Source organism: Mytilus edulis, chromosome 3, assembly GCF_963676685.1.
Source record: "Mytilus edulis chromosome 3, xbMytEdul2.2, whole genome shotgun sequence".
NCBI classification, from domain to species: Eukaryota; Metazoa; Mollusca; class Bivalvia; order Mytilida; family Mytilidae; genus Mytilus; species Mytilus edulis.
In genome coordinates this window covers 99177557-99203511 of record NC_092346.1, presented here as the reverse complement: position 1 = coordinate 99203511, position 25955 = coordinate 99177557, and the positions used below count along the sequence as shown (strand labels likewise).

At 32.9% G+C, this 25955-nt stretch overlaps 2 protein-coding genes across 2 annotated transcripts; one reads left to right on the top strand and one right to left on the bottom strand.

Annotated features, from left to right (window-relative positions):
* The first annotated feature begins 5940 nt into the window (after positions 1–5940).
* LOC139515003 (beta-1,3-galactosyltransferase 1-like) lies at positions 5941–7201 on the top strand. Its single transcript, XM_071304562.1, has one exon. The coding sequence runs from the start codon at positions 5990–5992 to the stop codon at positions 7151–7153; it is 1164 nt and encodes a 387-aa protein (XP_071160663.1). The 5' UTR covers positions 5941–5989; the 3' UTR covers positions 7154–7201.
* Positions 7202–11022: 3821 nt separating this feature from the next.
* On the bottom strand, positions 11023–25486 carry LOC139517933 (glutamate-gated chloride channel-like). Its single transcript, XM_071309486.1, has 5 exons — positions 25427–25486; positions 18342–18577; positions 14076–14158; positions 12787–12927; positions 11023–11854 (listed from the first exon to the last, which is right to left on the bottom strand). Exons 1-5 carry the CDS (start codon positions 25448–25450, stop codon positions 11316–11318), a joined length of 1023 nt encoding a protein of 340 aa, XP_071165587.1. The 5' UTR covers positions 25451–25486; the 3' UTR covers positions 11023–11315.
* Between the last annotated feature and the right edge of the window lie 469 nt (positions 25487–25955).

The following is a 25955-nucleotide window of genomic DNA, read 5'->3' as shown; positions in this document are numbered from 1 at the left end:
ACAGTTTATCTCTATCTATAATAATATTCAAGATAATAACCAAAAACAGCAAAATTTCCTTAAAATTACCAATTCAGGGGCAGCAACTTAACAACAGGTTGTCCGATTCATCTGCAAATTTCAGGGCAGATAGATCTTGACCTGATGAACAATTTTTCCTGTGTCAGATTTGCTCTAAAAGCTTTGGTTTTTGAGTTATAAGCCAAAAACTGCATTTTACCCCTATGTTCTATTTTTAGCTCACCTGGCCCGAAGGGCCAAGTGAGCTTTTCCCATCACTTTGCGTCCGGCGTCCGTCGTCGTCCGTCGTCTGTCGTCAAACTGGGCCAAATTGAACCAAACTTGGCCACAATCATCATTGGGGTATCTAGTTCAAAAAATGTGTGGCGTGACCCGGTCAACCAACCAAGATGGCCGCCACGGCTAAAAATAGAACATAGGGGTAAAATGCAGTTTTTGGCTTATAACCAAAGCATTTAGAGGAAATCTGACATGGGGTAAATATGTTTATCAGGTCAAGATCTATCTGCCCTGAAATTTTCAGATGAATCGGTCAACCCGTTGTTGGGTTGCTGCCCCTGAATTGGTCATTTTGAGGAAATTTTGCTGTTTTTGGTTATTATCTTGAATATTATTATAGATAGAGATAAACTGTAAACAGCAATAATGTTCGGCAAAGTTAGATTTACAAATAAGTCAACATGACCGAAATGGTCAGTTGACCCCTTTAGGAGTTATTGCCCTTTATAGTCAATTTTTAACCATTTTTCATAAATCTAAGTAATCTTTTACAAAAATCTTCTCCTCTGAAACTACTGGGCCAAATTAATCCAAACTTGGCCACAATCATCTTTGGGGTATCTAGTTTAAAAAATGTGTGGCGTGACCCGGTCAACCAACCAAGATGGCCGCCACGGCTAAAAATAGAACATGCAGTTTTTGGCTTATAACTCAAAAACCAAAGCATTTAGAGGAAATCTGACACGTGGTAAATATGTTTATCAGGTCAAGATCTATCTGCCCTGAAATTTTCAGATGAATCGGTCAACCCGTTGTTGGGTTGCTGCCCCTGAATTGGTCATTTTGAGGAAATTTTGCTGTTTTTGGTTATTATCTTGAATATTATTATAGATAGAGATAAACTGTAAACAGCGATAATGTTCATCAAAGTAAGATCTACAAATAAGTCCACATGACCTAAATGGTCAATTGACCCCTTAAGGAGTTATTGCCCTTTGTAGTCAATTTTTTTTTTCTCTGTTACTAATGGGCAAAGTTCATTATAGATATAATTGTAAGAAGCAAGAATGTTCAGTAAAGTAAGAACTTCAAACACATCACCATCACCAAAATACAATTTTGTCATGAATCCATTTGTGTCCTTTGTTTAATATGCACATAGACCAAGGTGAGCGACACAGGCTCTTTAGAGCCTCTAGTTAGCTTTGGCTGCCATCTTGGTTGGTTGGCCAGGTTACGCCACACATTTTTTAAACTAGATACCCCAATGATAGTTGTGGCCAAGTTTGGTTTAATTTGGCCCAGTTGTTTCAGAGGAGAAGATTTTTGTAAAAGATTACTAAGATTTATGGTAAAAAAAATTTTGTAAAAGATTACTAAGAAAAATGGTTAAAAATTGACTAAAAAGGGCAATGACTCCTAAAGGGGTCAACTGACCATTTCGGTCATGTTGACTTATTTGTAAATCTTACTTTGCTGAACATTATAGCTGTTTACAGTTTATCTCTATCTATAATAATATTCAAGATAATAACCAAAAAACAGCACAATTTCCTTAACATTGCCAATTCAGGGGCAGCAACCCAACAACAGGTTGTCCGATTCATCTGAAAATTTCAGGGCAGATACTGATGTTGACCTGCAGACAATTTTACCTCATGTCAGATTTGCTCTAAATGCTTTGGTTTTTGAGTTATAAGCTAAAAACTGAATTTTACCCCTATGTTCTATTTTTAGCTTTGGCGGCCATCTTGGTTGGTTTGCCGGGTCACGCCACACATTTTTTAAACTAGATACCCCAATGATAGTTGTGGCCAAGTTTGGTTTAATTTGGCCCAGTTGTTTCAGAGGAGAAGATTTTTGTAAAAGATTACTAAGATTTACAAAAAATGGTTAAAAATTGACTAAAAAGGGCAATAACTCCTAAAGGGGTCAACTGACCATTTCGGTCATGTTGACTTATTTGTAAATCTTACTTTGCTGAACATTATTGCTGTTTACAGTTTATCTCTATCTATAATAATATTCAAGATAATAACCAAAAACAGCAAAATTTCCTTAAAATTGCCAATTCAGGGGCAGCAACCCAACAACGGGTTGTCCGATACATCTGAAAATTCCAGGGCAGATAGATCTTGACCTGATGAACAATTATACCCATTCAGATTTGCTCTAAATGCTTTGGTTTTAGAGTTATAAGCCAAAAACTGCATTTTACCCCTATGCTCTATTTTTAGCCGTGGCGGCCATCTTGGTTGGTTAACCAGGTCATCGGACACATTTTTTAAACTAGATACCCCAATGATAATTGTGGCCAAGTTTGGTTAAATTTGGCCCAGCAGTTTCAGAGGAGAAGATTTTTGTAAAAGTTAACAACGACGACGGACGACGACGGACGACGGACGACGACGGACGCCGGACGCAAAGTGATGGGAAAAGCTCACTTGGCCCTTCGGGCCAGGTGAGCTAAAAAAAGAGCTGAAAGAATTATTTAACGGAAATAAGTGTTTCTTAATTAAAGCCCCAGTCATACTGTCGCGTTTTACTGCGTTTTAAAATGCTACGTTTCAACTACGTTTTGAATAAAAATGTCCCGTTATTTTAAAAGCTAGGGTTTACTAGGTTTGTGCAACGTTCTTGCCACGATTTGTTACGTATAAGTACGTGTAGACTCACGTTTCCACCACCCATTGGTACGTTTCGATACGTAGTAAGTACGTTTTGTTACGTTCTACTTTGTTTTGATACGTATTTACTAGGTTTCTACTTCGTTTTAATTTTCGCTACGTTTGTTGTTGAATTTTGAAAACTTACGGGGCAGGTCCCGTTTTGAACAAACTAAAACGGATCACTACGTTTTGATACGCTTCGTTACGAATATTGCCGTTTCGCTACGCTTTCATAACGTAGTAAATCGTTTATCCTTCAGTTTATATTCGGTCACCTATACGGCGGTTCTAGTTTTGTTTACATTCAGGTATCAATTTATGTAAATTTACTATCATTTTCTGTATTTGAAAAGCTTATTAAGCCAATTAAAAATGACACATAAATAATATAACAAGAAAAGCTAATATGTTGTTTATAAATATTAACTTAAACAAATATTTGCATCCGTGAATACAATAAGTGGGATATTTATGTCATTGATGTATCAAATGAAAGTGACAAAGGGGTTGTATCATGTGTAATGGAAGTTGGAAAACAATAAAATGAAAAAAAAAAAACCAAAGCAATGTCATACACGCGTCTCGTTATAATCACCGCTATTATTAATTTGCTGTTTATTTACATGTATCTTTACTTCATACAGCTAAGTAGCTCTATACACTTGTCTCTTGTCTAGACGAGACAGACACATGTTCAAAGTCAACTTGATTGGCTGTATCATGGTTTTACAAATATATACTAAACCTAGCAATTAAACTTTATAGCATTGCTACATTGATATTGTAAGAACTCACAGGATACAAGACATCTCAGGTATGGATTTATAACGTATGTTTTAACACAGCCCGTGTATGTTGCCATACATTAATATGACAAATATGGAGAAAGTAACAACATCAGATTAGACAAAACCTATACGGCATTAATGTTTTTGACGAACATGGTGATCCATGATATTTCGACAAAGCTCTACAATTTCTTATTTTATTTGGCTTTTTAAATTTTGTGATTCGGACGTCACTGGTGAGTCTTTTAAAGACGAAACGCGCGTATGGCGTACACAATTTTGATTCTATTATCTATGATGATTTGATTTATATTAATTGATGTTTCATTTATTTTCCAAAATCTGTCAAAATTTATTTAAACTTGATAAAATATCTGATACAAATTTATTTCGATACATGCATCATGGTGTCAGTGGTTTTGGAATAGCTCGGCAAAAAATGACCAACAAAACAAAATCTTCAATATAGACGATATAGAGGAAATACTAAATAGTCGGATGACTCCACTTTTGAGTTATTGCTCTTTAAAGACGATTTTTCACCTTGACAAGTTGTTTTTGCGTTTTGTCATATATATGATAGAAATTGTCATATATGAAGATCCATCAGTACAATACTTGTATTTTATAATTTGGATAAATATAAAAGAAAGAGTTGAAATAGATACTTTTAGACTGAAAGATATATTCTCAACTAAAACACCGCCTTGTTGGTCTGGTTGTAGCGTATTCGCTCGAACGGTTCAAAGTTATAGGTTCGAACCCCACCGGGTCAAACAAATGAATTGCTGCGGCTTCTCTACTAAGCACGCGATATTAAGAAGTAAGAGCAAAGAGTGGTCGGCTCAGGGTCAGGTAAGGTTACAAGTCTCTTCATGCAGACTGTTACCATGTGGATTATAGCATGTACACAAATCCGTCTAAGCAGTGTCGGTCTAGTAAAACGCAGGTAAATATCCATATTCCATTAAATATCATTAACATGATCTTATCCTGAATATGCGTATTAATTTGCCACTGGACGTTAAACAGCCATCCATCATACAAGTACATGTATGTTGCCTGTCTTTCGGAGCTCAATTTCACAAAGAAATGGCGATTAGCTGTCAAACACTTTTGCCAGAAACAGATAGTCCTTTGCAAACACTATATTTCTATTATTTTCACAATTAAATTCATGGTCAGCTTAAAACAATTAGAGTGTTGACCATAAGAGGATTATAGGTTAACAACTCGTTAAAATTGGATATCGCTTGATATCATCACTCGTTATTTTATGTAATTGATAGTAATAATAAACTCACGAAGTGCTTGTTTATTGCCCGAGAACATAGTTATATCGTAGTGCATTTCTTTTAGACAATACATGAAAATTTTAATATCCCACTTGCGCTTTCTCAATAATATGTGTGCAGTGTTGTACTACTTTTGGGACAAATGATATCAAAATTATAGAAAACTTTATCAGTTCTAACTCAAAGTTTTGACAATTTCATGCTAAGGGGTTCTTGAAATCTTTTGACAGCTTCCAAAATACTAATTTTTAACCTTTTTCAGCTGGACCAAATCACTTAATATATCTACTTAACCCTTAAAATTCATGACCGAGAATTGTTTACAGTGTAATTTCACCCCTCTACTTGCTATTTGGGGCATACAGATGAAGAAATGGAAGGGATATAAAAGAAATTGGCAAGTAACATACTGCGTACACTCTGGACTATATTCGTAGACAAAGCGAAAATCAAAGGACAATAACTGTTTATTTATGATATATTGAAATTAAATAATTCGAGTTGATAGGCGATAGCCTATTCTCACTTTCATATATTACATATGAAGTAGCATACCTCTTTTTTTTTTTTTTACATTGGTTGTAACAATCACGTGACTTAAGGTGTATTTACTTAATGGACTCTATGTTTTAAATATATCCTGACGGTCAATATTAAAAATCTATCAGAATATAATCCAATATACACAAAATTTAAAAAACAGTAAAGTACATTTTCATAATAGACTATTTACATATGTTATATATCAATTAAGTACTTTATTCAATAAGTGATAGATTATATTCAACCTCGGACTTCGTCCTCGATCAATATAACCTCAACATCTCCTCATATATCGTATTAACTAACCTCCATGTCCTCATATATAGCATTAACCTTATCAAAATTTCTTGATTAAGAAACATATAGCCTACATAATGATGATTTTTTTCTTATTTCAGATCTAAAATAGCCACAAATCATTGCCGATAAAACCAATTCAGTGTGTGAAGTTGTCATGAATAGTAACACTAGGCATGTGGTTTCGGGTTTACTTGCAGCTATTGTGTTACTCGGGTTTTTATTACCAATGTTATTGTACACAAACCTGAAATCCATGAAGATATATTTGACAACAATAAAACTTATTCACGGGGTTGATAACGTTATAAATGAAACAACACATTTTCTTAACAGTTTTGATTCTTCAGCAAATTTGCTTAAATCTCATCACCAACATAGTATTATACAAGATGTTACACGTGCACCAATAAAGAAAGCTGAAATGCCAGTTACTGTTATGGATACGTTGAACAATTCCCAAATTGGTGTATCAAAATCGAAAGAAAGGCCTCTGAAATGTGATGGGTGTTTTTCCAAAATATTCAAATTTGAAATCAACAATGCAGATATTTGTAAAACAGAAAATGCAAATGTCAAATTATTAATCCTTATAACGTCGTCACCCCAAAATAGTTTGGCACGAACGGCCATTAGGGAAACTTGGTTAAAACATGCAAAAATGAACAAAGAAAAGATCAGGTACATATTTCTACTAGGCGAATCACCTGAGACCGAAGAGATTAAGAAAGAAAATTCTATAACAAAGGATATTGTGCTAGGAAATTTTAAAGATTCATATTCGAATTTAACTTTAAAAACAATAATGGGATTTCAATGGACAGTGACACATTGCAATAATACAAAGTTTGTTATGAAGACGGACGATGATATGTATGTGAATATTCCTGGTCTATTCCAAGTTATCAAGAAAAACGATCACGCTTTACAAACTGCAGTTGGAGGATATTGTTTTAAGATTGGTCAGCCGCATAGAGATAGAAAATCGAAATGGTATGCATCCTTGAGAAGTTATCCTCAAAAAACATATCCAGGATTTTGTTCAGGTACTGGCTATGTTACCAGCTTAAACGTTGTCACACAAATTGTTAAAATATCAAAGCATGTTCCATTTTTTCATTTGGAAGATGTGTATATTTCTCTGTGTATCCAACAACTCGGTTTGAGGCTATATCCCCTAGAAGGATTCATGGAACAACACAATTCTGATCCTTGTTTATATAAAGATGAGAGGTTAATAACAGCTCATAAAGTACCACTTAGGTGGATGAGACATATTTGGCAAACACCTTGCCTTAAAGGGGATACAAAACTAGATTAATTAATATATCTTCGAATTCGCTCGCCCAAAGATTTTTTGAAACCAAAATCAAATCTCAATAAACTTTCTCAATATTTGCTAAAATTGCATAAATTGCCACACAATTCGGCAAAAATACCATTGTTTTTTTAATTAAACATTTTCTCGCTCCTGCAAACAAAAGTGAATTTTTTGTCCGAGTAGGCCTACATTATAGGAAAATGTATTGTAGTTACCGAAAAATTGTGTTTAGGTGTCACACTTCCAATTACTCCCTCCAATTTAGAACGTATGTGAACGTAGGCCTACTCGGACAAAAAATAGTGCATTTGATGTCATTTTTTACTTAAACTAACCAACAAATTGGCAGAAATGAAACTTTTGGTGAAAGAGAAATATATTAATTTTGAGCTAAAATTTACTTGTTTATTAGTTTGCATTCAAAATTGAGGATTAATGCACTCCATAGTATACTCATTTAAGATTTCCAGAAAACCAGGGGTTATCTTTTAGTGGCACCTCTATTCGGAAGACCTTTTCTTTTTTATATGATTTTAAACATCTGTTGAAATTGGCATGTAGAAAGATGATACATGTACAATTCAGGATATACCTGGTTTCTATGAAGTTAAACTTAAGGTAAAATATTTAGAAAGCTGTGAAAATTGCAAAATTTGGTTGAACAGATAGGGACTTTTAATTGGTGGTATGACACCTATATCAAACGATAAGGAATGTTATTTTGCACTCGTTTGTTTGCGCGTATTTATCACGTTTATAGATCAGTTACAAACCCAAAACTAATTTACATAATAATGGAAATCTAGGCGATAGCAATACATCGGAATGACCTCAAGGTCATCGCGATGTAACAATCAATAGTTTGCTCGCTCATCAAAATAGTATAACATAAAAATATGAACAACATTTATTAAATTTGAAGTGGTCTAGATAAATCAATATGTGAAGAGTTTAATATTGGTCGTCTTTTTACTGTCCACACTCGTCACTATGAAAATTGAATAAGGTCAAGGATATAGTTTATAGTTGTGGAAAATTTAGTATTAATGACTGATGGTTTCTATTATATAATCATAATTTGTCTTACATCAAAACAAATAAAATCTTTAAAATAATTTTGTTTAGAAACCCGTCTTTAATGAAAACGAGTGTTTTGGATATGTTTCAATTCAACTGGTTTCTCATTCTGATTCATACAAAGAGTCATTAACAAGATGTTTGATTTCTTGATTGACACCATATTTGTTACATTTGAAGGACAAGTGTATCAATAGTCAATCTGAATTCCAATGGCAACCAACATTGTTCTTCTGCTTGCCGACTTTATTTATATGAGGCAGACTTTTTACATGAGCTTGTTTGATTTCAAATACCCTAAATCACCCTCCGCTATATATAAATGATGCAGTCTCGCTAAATTATTTAAAGTTCGGTGAACAAGTTGAACCTGATATGAGGGAAACAACTGATACAGTCTTGACTTACATATAGAAATTGACACCGAAGAAAAATGAACTACAAAAGATTTCAATTTCCAATGTGAAATTTTACATTTTGATGTAGACAAGTAGCATTCCAGCAATACCACTATATCTGCCAGTTGATGCAATAATCCAGAGTATTAATTTCCTATCCCTATAAAATGCTGTTGCTTACAAGGAAGATATCTAACACATGATTCAATGTGGCCAGGTTGATGTCTCCTTTAAAAATAAAGGAACGCCCATTCGATAATCCGATGGAGGAGGTTTTTCCCGGTCTAACTATAATTCATTTCAATCTGATCCTATACCTGTTTTTTTAACCGGGCAAAATCTGCTCACCTTTCTGACGCACCCTAAAATATCGTCGGGTTTTTTCTTAGTGTTAATCAATATAAAAACAAGAAACGAAAAACACTTATGAACCACATCAACAAACGACAACTACTGATCATATTCTTGACCTAGGACAGGTGCAAACAATTGCAGCGGGATTAAACGTTTTTATGGTACCAAACCTTCTCCTTTATCTGAAACAATAGTGTAACATCACAACATAGAAAGACACACTATAAAATACCAATTGGAATGGCTTAACTCAATCAAAAAACGTAGTAACACAAATGAACACACACTGAACGAATAAATTTGAACTATGATACAATGTAAATACAAAGTTAATAAATATAAGGGATGGCAAAGTAAGATACAAGTATTATACTGCTGTAAAATGCTTAAAAATTTCAGAAAAAATCAACTTTGCAAATTTACGCCATATTATACACAGGTGAATGAAAATAATTATGTTGTTAAGTATTCTTCTTCTTCTGTATGTACGTTAAGGAATATCAAGAAATTTCTTTGACATAAAAAAAATATGTATATTTTGTACAAATTGCCTAGTTGGTTGTTATTCCTTTGACGTCAACCGAAATTCTCTTCACGTTAATGGTCAAATACTAGTGCACAAGAGGCAGACTATACCAAATATAAAGAGACAATAAAGAATCATAAGTCGAATATAAACCGACAATATAAAAAAGAAGATGTGGTATGATTGCCAGTGAGACAACTATCCACAAGAGACTAAAATGACACAGTAATTAACAACTATAGGTCACCGTACGACCTTCAACAATGAATAGCCCATACGACATAGTCACCTATAAAAGGCCTTATTTATGTACCAAAAAATGAACGAAAAACAAATATGTAACACATAAACAAACGACAACCACTGAGTTACAGGCTCGTGACTTAGGACAGGCACATACATACATAATGTGGCGGGGTTTAACATGTTAGTGGGATCCCAACCCTCTCCCTAACCTGTGACAGTGGTATAACAGTAAAACATAAGAACGAACTATAAAAATCAGTTGAATAAGGCTTGACTCATCAGTGGACGTGGCCGGGTACTTTGACATCCCAACAACAAAAAGACACTAGGAACAGATCTGAGAGTACTCGCAGTTATCTGACAGCTAGTTCAAAGCCACTAACAACTGATAAAAAATTCATTACACAAGGTCATGTTTTTCTCTGACTGTTTATGACGTCTTTACACGAAATCCATTGGATGTTAGATGGGTACGGATTGATAATTTAGCTGTCAGTTAACTGCAAGTACTCTCAAATCTGACATAATGCGCGTCTGGCGTATTAAATTATAATCCTGGTACATTTGATAACTATCCACAGCACTGGGTCGATGACACTGCTGCATGGAGGACGTTTCGTCCCCGAGGGTATGTTGACATGCATATCAATTATATGGTCATTTTTGTAAATTTCCTGTTACAAAACTTTAAATTTGTCAAAAAACTAAGGATTTTCTTATCCTAGGAATAGATTACCTTAGCCGTATTTGGCATAACCTTTTTGAATTTTGGGCTTCAAAGCTTTTCAACATTGTACTTGTTTGGCTCTATAACTATTGGATCTGAGCGTCACTGATGAGAATTATGTAGACGAAACGCGCGTATGGCTTGTCAAATTATTTTCCTGGTACCTTTGGTAACTATTTACAATAGCAATTCTGGGGTACTAGTCAACATTGTCTGTACCTCAGATCTTCTTAGAAAATATATTGAAATCTTCTAAAAATCTTGCTTGCTGAAGTTGCACATATATATTGTTCGTTGATATAACATGCATTTTTATAACACACCGTTTATAATTTAAAACTAGTTATTGTCACCAACTTCACTTTGCTACTACTTTTTTTTTCAAGTGACTCACAATACTTAAAAAACTAATTATTTGTTTTTTGTTTTTCTATTATTAAAAAATCATTACGTCAAAATGTCAACTATCCATAACAAATTCAGAGTTCAGACAGCTATTCAATTTATTAGACGATGACCAACACACTGATGATAAACAAATATAACAGTCATATCAATTATTTTCTACTATACTTTGAAATTAGATTTTTGAACGAAATAGATATATTAACTAACAACACCTTAACAAATTGCATGGACTTTCATAACATAGACATAGGCAGATGTGGTATGAGTGCCAATGAGACAACTCTCCATCCAAATAACAATCTATAATAGCCATTATTGATCAATGCATCTTTTTAATTACAATCATACATATATTAATGTTTTCAAGAAAAGAATATAAAATGGTTTAATTCAGTTGTTCTTAAGGACCGACTTATAGTCCAGTTTTCAAACCAACATGAATGTGCTCCAATAAACAACATTGAATATAATAAAAATTAAAATGAAGAGAACCATACATATTTTATCCATTCTGTATGGGGTAATGCAGTACGGTGATCTCTTTGTCTGAGCTTTAGCATCTTCAGTATCGTCGTTTACTGGTTGGATTTGAGTGATTCTAAGTCTGCTTACTTTTATTTCTTTATTTTGTTTTTTCCACCGTTCACGTGTGATATACATATTATGAACTACAATGAACTCTATAAAAGCTAGAAGATTCATGCATAAACAAAATATATTCCACACCAATAATGGTTCTAATTGTACTGTGTCAGGGAAAACGATCATTACTCCCACCATTTGTGTGATCATTGCTGTAAATCCGATCGCTACTACGCGGACTCGAGCTGAAACCTCGTTCCAGTGAATAAAGAAACCTAACCATAACATTATAACTATTGCACCTCCAGGTAGGTACACTTGAAGAACAAATCCTTTATACACCTGATGAATGTTTAGTTCCAGCTTCAAACAAGGTCTTCTCTCTATAAAAGAAACGGATAATTAGCGGAGGATTGATAACAAAGTTCGTATTTATATTGTAAGCGCTGATCTCTGATGTAGTCATAATTCGTTTCATAAGAATAACTGGTATCTTAATTGATAGATTTGGATTCTTAAGTGACAGCGTAATCATCTGGTCAATAAATCTACCGATTGAGCACTATTCCATTTTGACTAAATGTTCATATCAGGAAACCCTATCATGTCGACACAACCGGTATCGATACTTTTGGAGTTCATAAGAATACCTCAGGATTTATTATTGATCATGCATGATACATTTGATTTTACCAAATTTGAACATCGGAAATCTAACTGTTGCCACAATTTAATATTACAAAAGTAAAAAGAAAAACAACAAGCATCATAATAATAATATAAATATAAAAAAGAAGATGTGGTATGATTGCCAATGAGACAACTATCCACAAAAGACCAAAAACATTAACAACTATAGGTCATCGTACGGCCTTCAACAATGAGCAAAGCCCATACCGCATAGTCAGCTATAAAAGGCCCCGATAAGACAATGTAAAACAATTCAAACGAGAAAACTAACGGCCTTATTTATGTAAAAAAAAAAGAACGAAAAACAAATATGTAACACATAAACAAACGACAACCACTGAATTACAGGCTCCTGACTTGGGACAGGCACATACATAAATAATGTGGCGGGGTTAAACATGTTAGCGGGATCCCAACCCTCCCCCTAACCTGGGACAGTGGTATAACAGTAAAACAAAAGAACGAACTATAAAAATCAGTTGAAAAAGAATGGTTTGGAAATAAAGATTACGTATCAACATTCTTTTGTAAATGGCTGTATATTTCACATTGAAAGATAAAAAAGTAACCATGCTCTCAAAAAACAAAGACAGTGATAATACATTTTTATATCATTAAAATTAACCTTTAGCCATTGAGGCTCCACCAGAACATTTTGAAGTCTCTGTTCTTGTTACTTTAGAATTCATTGAGAAGAAGTCATCGGAGTAAACGATGGAAATGCCTTCAAACCAAAATAACTCCATTTCGTCCACTGTATAAGAATCTGAAATGTATAATTAAAAACCTTTGTATATGATTTCTCATTTACATTTATACATTTCGATATAAAAATGTACACATTCAAATTGCATTATTTTAAAAGTATTAATGTTTCCATTTTTATGCAAAAGAAAGGTTTTCACAACTGCATATAACACAAAAATGGGATATTTCTGCTCCTATGTACTATGCGTTGATTATAATACCTGTATCACTGTTCCTTGACCTCTCCCCACATTTTCTTTTAATCACATACATAGCTAGTCACCAGCTGTTTATAATGCGATGTCGAAAAATCAAACCCTAAATAAAAAAACGGATACAGACAGTTCTACTTTGAAAAGAATGTCAACACGGATCATCTAGAAAATAGTAACGATATAACCCCACATACAGCAATCGTTTTCAGATTGATATTTCGTGGTTCATATATTAAGAGAATCAAACGTTAAGTGTCAGAATGAATGTCTTTGGTAAAATTAAAAATTAAAACTGAAATAAATATTCCATAACGGCCAACTAACGTGTCATAAAATCATCCGTAATTTTTGTCGAAGGGATGACCTCATTTGTTCCCTTTGTTTACAATCTCTTTTGTAAGCACCAACTCTCTATCAAAGAAACCATGATAAGGAACTGCAACTTGTCAAACAGAATATTTCTCTTTCATAAACATACCTTCTCAATAAATGACAACTGTAAGATTAAAGTAAATTTCCTGTTGAAATAAAATACTAACTTCACAACAACTTTAATTTGCCATTGACAACACGACAGATGCCATATATGAAGCATGGTGTTCTTATCCTTTCAGAGCAACTAATATTACCTCCAATTTTCGTTCGAAGTTTTGATAGTCAGTCTTGTTTTTTTACGTTGTGTTTTGTACAAAAAAAAACAACAAAAAAGCAATTTACTACGTTATTTGTATTTTGTCTTGATTTTGTAGGTGGCTTTTCGATTATTAAGTTTCGGTTCTCCTATAAGAATAGCAAAAAATAGTTTGATGTCTAAATCAGATTTATAGTTTTCTTTTGTTAACAAAAAAGAATCTTCCATTATCTGCTATTTTATAAAACTTGCTGTATGATAAAAAAAAAACTAGAAAACAAAATACATAATTACAAGCATGTATTATTTTAACGAACTTACTGCTTTGGAACTGTATAGGACATATCTCGTCTGTCATTGGGACTTTAAACAATCGAATCGAACAATAGAATAAAGCAACGTGTCTAAAAAGATAAATGTTAAAAAATTGGATTATCACAAAAGAAAAATCAAAGAGCTGATAGCTCTGAGGTGGAAGAATGTGAATAAAAGGTCACTTGAATTACCAGAAACGCAGCCCCAATAACCCAGCCTGCTTTGTTCCATTATCGTTATGACGTATTTTGTTTCTTCAAACAAGAATGTGTCATAAGTACATGGATTTCCTATCCGTACAATCATTTCTATGTTCAATGGACCGTGAAAATTAGGTAAAATCTTTAATTTGGCAGTAAAATTAGAAAGATCATATATATCATAAGGAACACATATGTTCTAATTTCAAGTTGATTGGATTTCAACTTCATCAAAAACTACCTCGACCATAAACTTTAACATGAAGCAGGACGGACTGACAGACCAGAAAACATAATGCCCATATATGGGGCATAAAAATAGTAAGACTTGTTACATACCTGACAACTTTTGAAAATTCCAATGGGGTTTTTTAGTTAGTGCACGACAACAATTTTAAAGGTTACAATTTTTAGCAAAGTATTTTGCACGATCTTGATTGTCTAGAAAAAGTGTCATATTTGTATGATGAGCTTACTTGCCTTTTTCTTAAGTCTGTTTGCATGATTCTAGTTATTAAATCAGTAGAAAAGATGAACATGTAGCTAGCAGACCAGGGTTTATTTTCTTGTGTTAGAATATATGATGCTTGTTGAAATTTCAAATTTTGAATTATGCACAAAGATGGACTTTTACAGGTTGGGAACAACACTCCAAATGAGGGGTAACCCTCATTGGAAGAACATAACAACCCACTGTAAAAAATGAGCATCTTTATATTCATATTATTTGATGAAACTTTCCCCAAGAACTATGCATCTATCAAATATTAAATGGTCAAAACATGTCAAAAGAATTTTGTGATGTTTCTAAACTTATATCTCCTTTATTAATTTGACCCCTCATTTAGAAAAGTTGTTCCAAATTTAATGAATTTTCCCACTTTTGAGTTAAAAATCTTAACAATTTTTTTTTTTTTTTTCAACAATAAAATATGACCCCTTGTTTTAGGGACAGTCCTTCATTTAAGGGACACCACTCATAATTGGAAAAACAGGGGGGGGGGGGGTCCCAACACAACCTGTTTGTTGGTCTTTGTGAATAAAAGAATAGTACATTGTGCCTTAAATGATTTAATTGAATACAAAAATAACGCATTATGTCAATAAATTAGTGAAAAAACTACTATTCAGTATTATCTTTATGGTAGTACTGCATCATTGAATTTTGTCAATCAGCCATGCTTTTATCCTTAAGCTGTGTAAGAACCATCTTTGCAGATAAAAAATCACCTGCGACAGTGCCATGTACACGATTTTACAACTAGATGAAAACAACAAAGTTCAAAATTTAGCATGTTAGAATAATCTTCAGAGAAAACGTTTTTGATTGGCTTATTTCTTTGATCATGAGAAACACAGAATTTGATTGGCTGAACACGATTGTTTTACCTTGGGAACAAAATAAGGAACAGATGATTTTCACTAAATCGTGTTTTAGAGTTTTTTTTAACGATACCGCCCTTAATATTTATATTTTTTAATAAATGCAAGGACGTATTATAAAACGTCCTTGATAAGAGTGAAGAGAATGAACACAGGGCGAACGCATTATATGGTCGAAAGAACTCAGGACGAACAGACCAAGGGCGAACATGTAAACAGGGCGAGTCGACCCGATACCAAATTTACGCATGCGTACTACAAATATTTACATTAAAAACATCCAGTTACAAGTAAACAAACAACGTTCATGTAGATGAGATGAAATCTAATTTACATAAATAAAAGTGTACATATTTGCGATAGTGATTGTTTATCAATCCTAATTTACAAATTAAAAGATTCAGATGCTTAATCATGTGTAAAAATCGGTGTCAAGAATTGGAAGTTGTTATGAAATTGTAATGCACAGAAACAGATGCGGCCTACGGAGGTTCAATGATTTTAAAGTCGGCACCATAGGTCTTCATCCACCAAAAAACAAATTAAGACAGAAGGCCGTACCTTGACCTATAATGGTTTACTTTTATAAATTGTAACTTGGATGGAGAGTTGTCAATAGACAACACCATTGCACGATTAAAACAGTTATCAGTAATCAAAGACATCTCTTATGCATCTTTTGCAGACGAAACGCATGTCTGGCGTAAATAAATTTGAGTTTATCTAGGATGAACTCATTTTATTTTACAAAACCCAACAAAAAGATACAATAATAAAGTTTGGTTTGCAAGAAAAAACTTCATTTTTACGTTAATATAACGAATTAAAATTATATCCCTTTAACAAAAATATGTAAATGAATACAGCGTCACATCGATTCTCGAGAATTTTTTTAACGTCAAATAGACTCTAATCAAAAAGTAATGTGGGCAGAGAAAATTGAATTAATGTTGAATATTATTCATTTAGATTTATGCATACACTATTGTTTCAAATAAGGGTGAAGGTTTGTTACCATTTAAACGTTTAAACCCGCTGCAATTGTGTGCACCTGTCCTAAGTCAGGAATATCTGATGTTCAGTAGTTGTCGTTTTTTGGTGTAGTTCATAATTGTTTCCCGTTTTTCGTTTTTTTTATATAGATTTGACCGTTGGGTTTCCTGTTTGAATGGTTCAACACTAGTAATTTTTGGGGCCCTTTATAGCTTGCTGTTGCTTGGAGAGTTGTCTCATTGGCACTCATACCACATCTTCTTATATCTATATATAAATTGTTCAAAAGTTCTAATCAAATTCAGTAATGCTATCGACAAACAAGCTGCCTTTTGATTTTTACTTTCGGTCAGTAGAAACTTTTATTTTAAACAGAACATTGGGGTCAAATGTAGATTTTCGCTGATATCTCTTAAATCAAAGCATTTAGAGCAAATCTGAAATTGGTTAAAACTGTTAATCAGGTCAAGATCTGTCTGTCCTAAAATTTCAGACAAATTTGACAACCAGTTGTTGGGTTGCTGTCCCTGAGTTGGTAATTTTAAGGAAATTTTGCAGTTTTGGTGTTTTTTCTTGAATATTATTATAGATACAAATAAACTGTTCAGAGCAATAATGTTTAGCATGTTAATCATGTTTTTCTTTGTCTAATATGTTCTCCTATTTATTTGTATTGTAGTCCTGTAATATTATGTTGTCATTTCAATGTTATATTTAACTTTGCCATTAAAGTGCGAGGTTTGGCATACCACAAAACCAGGTTCAACCCACCACTTTTATTCCCCTTTAAAAGTGTCCTGTACCAAGTCAGGAAGATGGCCATTGTTATATTATTGTTCGTTTCTGTGTGTGTTGCATTTTAACGTTGAGTCGTTTGTGTTTTCTCTTATTTTTGAGATATTGATATCAGACGTGGCACGGTACTTGCCTATCCCAAATTCATGTATTTGGTTTTCATGTTATATTTGTTATTCTCGTGGTGTTTTGTCTGATGCTTGGTCCATTTCTGTGTGTGTTACGTTTCGGTGTTATGTCGTTGTTCTCCTCTTATATTTAATGCGTTTCCCTCGGTTTTAGTTTGTTACCCCGATTTTGTTTTTTGTCCCTGGATTTATGAATTTTGAACAGCGGTATACTACTGTTGCCTTTATTTAGCAAAGTAAGATCTACAAATAGATCATCATGAACAAAATGGTCAATTGATTCCTTAAGGAGTTATTGCTCTTTAAATCAAATTTAACAATTTTTCGTATATTTTTGTAATCTTTTACAAGTCTTCACCTGAAACAACTGAGACCAATTTAACCAAAATTGGCCACACTCAGCATTAAGGTGTCTAGTTTAAAAAAATGTTTCTGATGACACTGCCTGCCGACCAACATGGCAGACATGGCTAAAAATAGAACATAGCGGAAAATGCAGTTTTTGACTTTTTATCTCTGAATCTAAAGCAAAAGTATAATGGTTGCATTAATTCATGCATCGTATGTAAATATCAGGTGAGCGACACAGCCTCCTAGGAGCTTCTAGTTCACTCATGTGAACGGCATCATTTAACAACAATAATTTCTATAAAGGTTTAAAATAGTTTCTGTGTCAATCGTTGTTAACTCGGGTAGTTATAATTAATCAAAATGAAAGTTGCAAAAAACTGTAGCGTAAACCTATTTATTTGTCTCCGTTACACATTACGTACCTTCTTGATATCGTGAGTGTACCATTCTCATAAATTCGTATAAAATCAGTTGGCACAACATCGAAAATACCTGCTGGTATTTCATTGACCATAAAAATATCTGGTAACCATAGTTTAGTCCAGTCCGAATCTGTTCCGTACAATGTGATGTAGTTGTTTTCTGGATCTATACTATCAGATCTAATGAATCTGTCATCCTGCCATCGAAGCTTCATGAAGTAAGTCATCTCTATATTCTTTATAAAATAAAATAGATAACATAATAAATAAAGGCAACAGTAGTATACCGCTGTTCGAAAGTCATTACTCGATTGAGAGAAAACAAATCCGGGTTAAATCATATAACCGAGGGAAACACATCAACCATAAGAGGAAAACAACGAAACAACAGAAACACCGAATGACAGTGTAATCTTAAATATGAAGAACTACACATTTATACTTTTATAATTACATTGGATGTAGGTTTCATTATAATACTTTATTCTGATTGGCTAACTGCACATCACGTGTTATTCCTTAAGCAATTGTATTACTCAATAAAACTTTCCGTTCATGATAACACATGGTCCCACAATAAAGTGCACAGGTGAATTAAATAAAACAATTATAAAATTCGTGTTTTTATGATCATAACTAAAAAATGTAATTATAAGTATTGAATTCTTCTTTTCGTAACTTCATAGGGTTGTAAAAGCGTTGACCGTGCGCACATTTTTAGAATGAAGCGCTTCCGCGCTTCATACAAAATGTACTTCGGTCAACGCTTTTACACCCCAATGAATTTACAAAAAGAAGCATTCAATTCTTAAATGATAAAAACAGTTACTAATATATATATTTTTCAGATGATTTTTTTCGCAGTATTCATAGTTTAAAGTTGCATTTGTTTAAAGCTTTCTGTAGAAGCACGTGTATTATTTCACAGATTTGTTCTAAAAGTTTTCTGTAGTCGATATTAAGGAGATTTTGAGAAATGTTAAGATGTAACACAACTAATTCGGTCCGGCCAGAAAGCACATACCAGAAAGTAGTACATACTTAACACAAAATAGTTCTACGCGATAGTGTAAATTACAAAATATGTATAATATTTATGTATTTGTAAGATGAATGAATATTATCATTGTAGAACATCTTTTGACTTACAATTTTGAATATTTAAAAAACTGCATCAAATTTTAAAAAGAGGGTACACTTTTCCCTGTTTTATATATCTGAAGTACCAGCTTTAGTATATCCGAAGTTCCGGGAACCAGTTCTTTCTTATATGCCATTAAAGGTATGTTGACTTTTTCAGTATATGACACCATAAAATGTAGCTTTGACATGCAATGATTGTCATGTTATTTGAACTTTTAAACAAAAGAGCTGTGCCTGCTTGAAATTGAGGAATTTAACATAGAGAGCAATGGGGCCAATAATAAGTGTACTTCCTTATGCATCGCCATCGGTATTTTTTTCTTTTTTAAACACCAAATTCCCTTCTGTTTTTATATTTGTTTGGCTGATCGAAGTGTTTAACGACCTAATACATGTATGTGTTTGCGTGGGATATTTTATAATATATACGCCTAAAAAGTGTACACAACAACACCAATAACAAAAAAATGAACTATTAATGTAATTATAAGGATAACATATATCCTTCATCAGTATATGCTTGTGATGTTGAATGAATCATATATCAGTCTAATTAGATTAAATCATACCAATATTGAAATATATATTTAAGAACGGCGAGTGAAGAACACAACTGTACTACCGGAATTTTTCAGATTTTACATTGTTGTGCTGATATTTAGGGTTATTATAATGTGTTTGCAGCCGTGTATCACCTTTTCCTAATATGAGGCATGCAGATAAAATGCATTGCAGATTAGCTAAATTATGTATCGTAAATGATCGTGAAATATAAAGTCACACAAATAATAATTTGAGAAGTACGTCTAAACAAGTGACAATTTTTCGACTGATTCAACCATTGGACCACCAGTGAAGGTGATATGCTGATTAAAACACATCTTATATTCATATTAAATCTAAATATCAACCCAACAATGTTGAATCTTCAAATTTGCAGAAGAAATTTGGTGTTCATCACTTGCTGGCATTCAAACATGTAAAAAGTAAAATCACAAAAATTGGGATACCGACGAGAACACAATGCCTGCACTGTGCCCAGCGCACTAGACCACTCGGTGACATAGCCTAAACTAATAATTTAGCTTTCGGTGGCCTAGTATTATCTTTCCTGGCTAGTAAAATCTATAGAGTTGTTACACAGTACATAATATATTAGGCACGGAGTTTAAATTGATTGCAGATAAACAAATTTTTCTGTCGAAAAGGATCGTAAGATACAATCACAGAAATAATCATTTTAAAGATTTTCAAGTACGTCTAAAGGGGGTTCTAAACAATTGACAATTTTTCGACACATCCATCCATTTGATTATTTGTTAATGTGACACACGGCTGAAACACATCTTATATTGACAATTAGTATAAATTTTAACTTAATAATGTTAATTCGGCAAATTTGTGTAAGCATATTTTTGTTCTTCTGTCACCGGGATTCAAATTTATACTATTGGGATATCGAGATTACACCATGGAGTTGATTGAAGATTAGCTAAATTATCTATCGGAACGAATCATATTATTCAGTCACAGACAATAATAGTTATTAGATGTGTACGTCTAAAAAAGTAACAACTCTACAACAGATCCTTATATTTACACAATCCTAGAAAATTAACAGAACTCCAAAATTTTGAATATCCCTTTGGTATCTTACACCTTTCTTCACGAATAAAAAATTGTCTTTAACATATCATAGTTTAAAAGAGGCAAGTATTTTTTTTACATTGTTTTGTTAATGCGTTCATAGAGCTAAGAGTTGATGAAATAAGTTTATTCCCGAAACATGCCATGGGCTTGCCTTAAGTAAGAATTCTCATCGATAATGTTCTGATTTCTTATCATTAGAAAAACGCAATTATAAAAATAAATGTATAAACAAATTAGTTGTAAACGACATTGAAATTGTGTCACAAGAAAAAATTCTAAACGAAGAGAGACATTTCTATGAATATTTGTACGCATCTAAAGAAGACCCTGATAAATATTCAGGTGATTCTAATTTTTTTGACTTAAATTTTATTCCTAAGCTTACAGATCTGGAAAAGGATATATGCGATGCAGATATTTCAGAATCTGAGTGCGTTAAAGTTTTAAAAACATTTAAAAATAATAAAAGCCCTGGTACAGACGGGCTTACTGCTGAGTTTAACAAGTTTTTCTGGATTGATATAAAAAAAAATATGTGTTAGAAAGCTATGAATATTCCTTCGAAACCGGAACCCTCTCAATAGACCAAAGACGGGGTATTCTTACTCTTATTCCAAAGAAAGATAAAGATAGAACACTCTTGTCGAACTGGCGTCCCCTTTCTATCTTACATTTTGATTATAAATTATTAGCCAAAGTTATTGCGCAAAGAATGAAATTATTTCTTCCAAAGCTTATAGATCCGTACCAAACGGGATCTGTGGCTGGTAGATACATTGGTGAAAATCTACGACTCATTGCTGATATTATATTGTTTACTACTTTAAAGAATTATCCAGGGCTTATATTACTGGTCGATTTCGAAAAGGCGTTTGATACGCTAGAATGGAAATTTATTCAAAAAGCATTGGTCTGTTTTAATTTTGGTAGCGATTTCCGGAAATGGGTCTTAACTTTATACTCAAATATATCTAGTCTTGTCGTTAATAATGGATTTAGTTTTAGTCCATTCACAATTGAGAGAGGTGTTCCACAAGGGTGTCCTTTGTCTCCTTTTTTATTTATTTTGGCCGTTGAACTGCTGGCAACAAGTATTCGTAGGAACAATCAGATATCTGGTACAAAAATTGGGGATACTGAAATCAAAATTTCACAGTTAGCTGATGATACCACTTGTTTTTTGAAAGATGTATTTTCCGCGCAAATTTTATTGGATTCCTTTAACGATTTTGAGAAGTGTTCAGGATTAAAAGTAAATTTTTCTAAAACCGAAGCAACATGGATTGGAAGAAATAAATTTAACAAAGAAGGTTTCCTTCCTATTAAATGGACAGATGGTTTTAAAACCTTAGGTTTAAAATTTAATGCTTTTAAAGAAATGGTTTGTTCTAATTTAGATACATGCATAGAAAAAATGGAATCAATAATTAAATTATTGAGGATCAGAAACCTTTCCTTGATCGGTAAAATTGCTTAAATCACTTGCAATATCGTAGCTTATTTATGTCATTTCATCAACACATGTACCAAAATCTTATGTCATTAAAATAATACGTGATATTAATAGTTATTTATGGAATGGTAGTACTCCGAAAGTCAAATCGGAAGTTATTCAAAAGTCTCCTAGCGAGGGGGGACTGAAAGCTCCAAATTTTGAAGTACAGCTGTTATCCTTTCGTATTATGTGGGTAAAAAGATTTCTGTCAGAACATGACTCCAAATGGAAACATGTTTCCAAAGCATTTTTCTCCCTTTTTGATTTAGAAGACTTGTTTATGAGCAGATGTGAATTTGAGTTTTTGAATTTAAAAGCACCTCTTTTTTATATAGAAGTGTTATCTGCTTGGAAACGTTTCAAGGGTATTTTCATCCCGTTAAATGCATTTCATGTTAGAAAAGAATTTATTTGGTTCAATCCGTTTATCAAAATTGATCAAAAGAGTATTTTTTACGGATCTTGGTACATGAAAGGCATAAGGTTCATCAATGATATTGTAGATGATTTTTGTCTCATGACGCTATTAACAAAAAAATATAACCTGAATGTCACTTTTGTAGACATTCTATCTATTAAGCTTGATATACCACGTGACTGGAAAAATTTGTTATTACAACAACACATGTCACCTAACAGCAACTCATTTGGATTCGTTTTTGAGCATGAGAATAAAAAAAATGCCAATCAGTAAATTATTTGCTAAAGATGTATATTCACTTTTTATCGATCGGGGAAGTGTTTCTCCTATTTCACATCAAAGATGGGAAGAAAGTTTTAATATAGAAATTAGAGACGAGCAATGGAAAATATTTATTCATTAGCTTTCAAATGCACTATAGAAAGCAAACTACAAGCTTTTCAATATAAACTACTACACAGAATAGTCTCACATAATTATCTTCTTGAAAAATATAAACTTTCCTTAACTAATGAATGTGCCAGTTGTAAAGAAATAGAAACTATAGAGCATAATTTTTTTGAATGCAGTGGCGGATCCAGAGGGGGGGGGGGGGGGGGGTTCCGGGGGTCCGCACCCCCCTTTATTTTGGCCGATCAATGCATTTGAATCGGGACATATGTTTGCACCCCCCCTGCACCCCCCTTTGCCCTGGGCTAGCACCCCCCTTTCGAAAATTCCTGCATCCGCAACTGGAATGTACAAAAATAAAACAATTTTGGAGAGATTTTTCAAATTGGTGGTATTCAGTTTTTGGAGTAAAACTATTTTTGAATAAAGACAGTGTAATTTTTGGTGTATTGAATTCTGATAACTTAGTTTTAAATTATTGCATTCTACAGGCAAAATATTACATTTATTATGTAAAGAACACACAATTAGACGGACTGTTTATATCTGTGCAAGCTTTTCTCAAATTTTTGAAAAGACGTCTGGAGATATTAGAATATTTATATATTTCTAAAGACAAATACTAGTCATTTGTCAACAGACGGGGGGATTTATGAAAGCTATTTAATTAATTAAATTTATTTTTTAATATGGTTACAGTATAATGTATTCCAAAGTTTTCTTAAGACGTATCATATACTGAGTATTCACACCACTAACTTAATAAATTTTTACTATGTCTTATTTGCATAATGTCAATAGTATAACAATGCCATAAACATCATGCCATTCACTTCTGTCTTGTAACAATATATATATGCACTGTAGTTTGAACACCAAAAAGATCAATAAAAAATTAAAAAAAAAAGATAATGTTCTGATTGTAAATTTGAAAGTTTATAAAAGTTTATGAAAGTTGACGGATTTAAAAAATCTCATCTCGTTAAATAAGAAATTATTCAGAAAAAAAGTTACAACTTTCCTCCGGTAAATTACATTTTTACTAATGTGCTTTGTCTTTGTGTCGGTTTGTGTTTCCCTTTTACATATGAGATGGATCTGTACTTATACATCCCGTCACTGTGTAATTGTGCTATTGTAAATGTTTGTATTCTTGTCTTTCATTTTTTGCTTAATGTGCTTTGTCTATATGCCTTTTTGTGCTTCTTTGTTTGTTTTTTTAGTAGTGATTAAGATTAAAACACAACTTTGACCGCTACACTCCTATTTTTAACATTTTTACCTATTATGTCTGTTTGTTCTGTTCAAACATCGTTGTCATTAAAATGGAATTTATGGAACTGCCATACAAGTGAGATGTTTAGCAAGCTATAAAATCAGGTTTAATTCACATTTTTTATACCAGAAAATGCCTGTACCAAGTTAGGAATATCAAAGTTGTTATCAATTCGTTTGAAGTGTTTGAGCTTTTGATTTTGCAATTTGATTAGAGACTTTTCGTTTTGAATTTTCCTCGGGGATCTTTTTTTTTGTGATTTTACTTTTCAATAGATTTGGCTATTTATTTAAGGTCACTATTGGTCATGTGTAGCTCCTAACATTTATATGTTATACATTTCGAGCTTAAAACATTGGCATATGAGTCTTACTGATGAAGACAAAGACATGAAAGCGATAAGTACGCCCTGATTTAAGAATTGTTATTTTTACTGGTTGGGTACCACTGCTGGTGGACCGTAATTCCCTGATGGTGTCATTACATTGTAGCCTAAAAGTCATGGCTTCGTTACTGACATGATTTGAGCCATCGCATTCCAGTGTCACCTCTTGATATATATTAAATGTTCAACAATTTCATCCTTGCTGCTTCACCTGTTGAACATTGGAAGATTTTGAAAAAAATACAGAGGTCACTTCTACATTTCCATTTATAATGATATCTTAAAAATAAAATTTACACACAATGCAGATAAGTTTTATTTTTACCATTTTAATTGAATTAACAATCATCTGGTTGAGTTCTATCTGCAAGTTCACACCGACTCTGGATCCTGAAAAAGTCAAATATACAAATGGGCGTAATTTAACGTTTATACAGACAACATTTGTTCATGAACGCCATCAGTGTTCATAACTTTCAAACATTAAAGAAATTCATAGTTCATCGCAGATCTGTGTCAGGGTATGTTAAATGTATTACGTGATGTAGAGCTTGATATATCATATTGACTTATTGATGAAGACTGTATGTTGAGTTTTAGATGACTATATATTTCTTCTCAATAGATTGAACTCGAATAGATGTAAGCATATTTATACAAAGTAGTGTATTACCTGAGTTTCGGACTTATGATTTTTTTGGTAAAAGTTCAACTGATAAATACAGTTTGATTTAAGAAATATATTCTGCACAATAATACATAATAAACCACGTCTTGAAAATTCCAGAATAAAATACTTATTTCCCTTTGTATATAAGTATGTGTTAATTGTGTAGATTGTCCTGTTGAGAACA

Coding starts and splice junctions, on each gene's coding strand:
- LOC139515003 (XM_071304562.1), top strand. CDS start 5,990: ATGAATAGTAACACTAGGCATGTGGTTTCGGGTTTACTTGCAGCTATT.
- LOC139517933 (XM_071309486.1), bottom strand. CDS start 25,450: ATGATTGTTAATTCAATTAAAATG. Junction 14,159..18,341: donor ACACTCACGATATCAAGAAG/GTACGTAATGTG, acceptor TTATCTTTTTAG/ACACGTTGCTTTATTCTATT. Junction 11,855..12,786: donor TGGAGCCTCAATGGCTAAAG/GTTAATTTTAAT, acceptor TTTCTTTTATAG/AGAGAAGACCTTGTTTGAAG.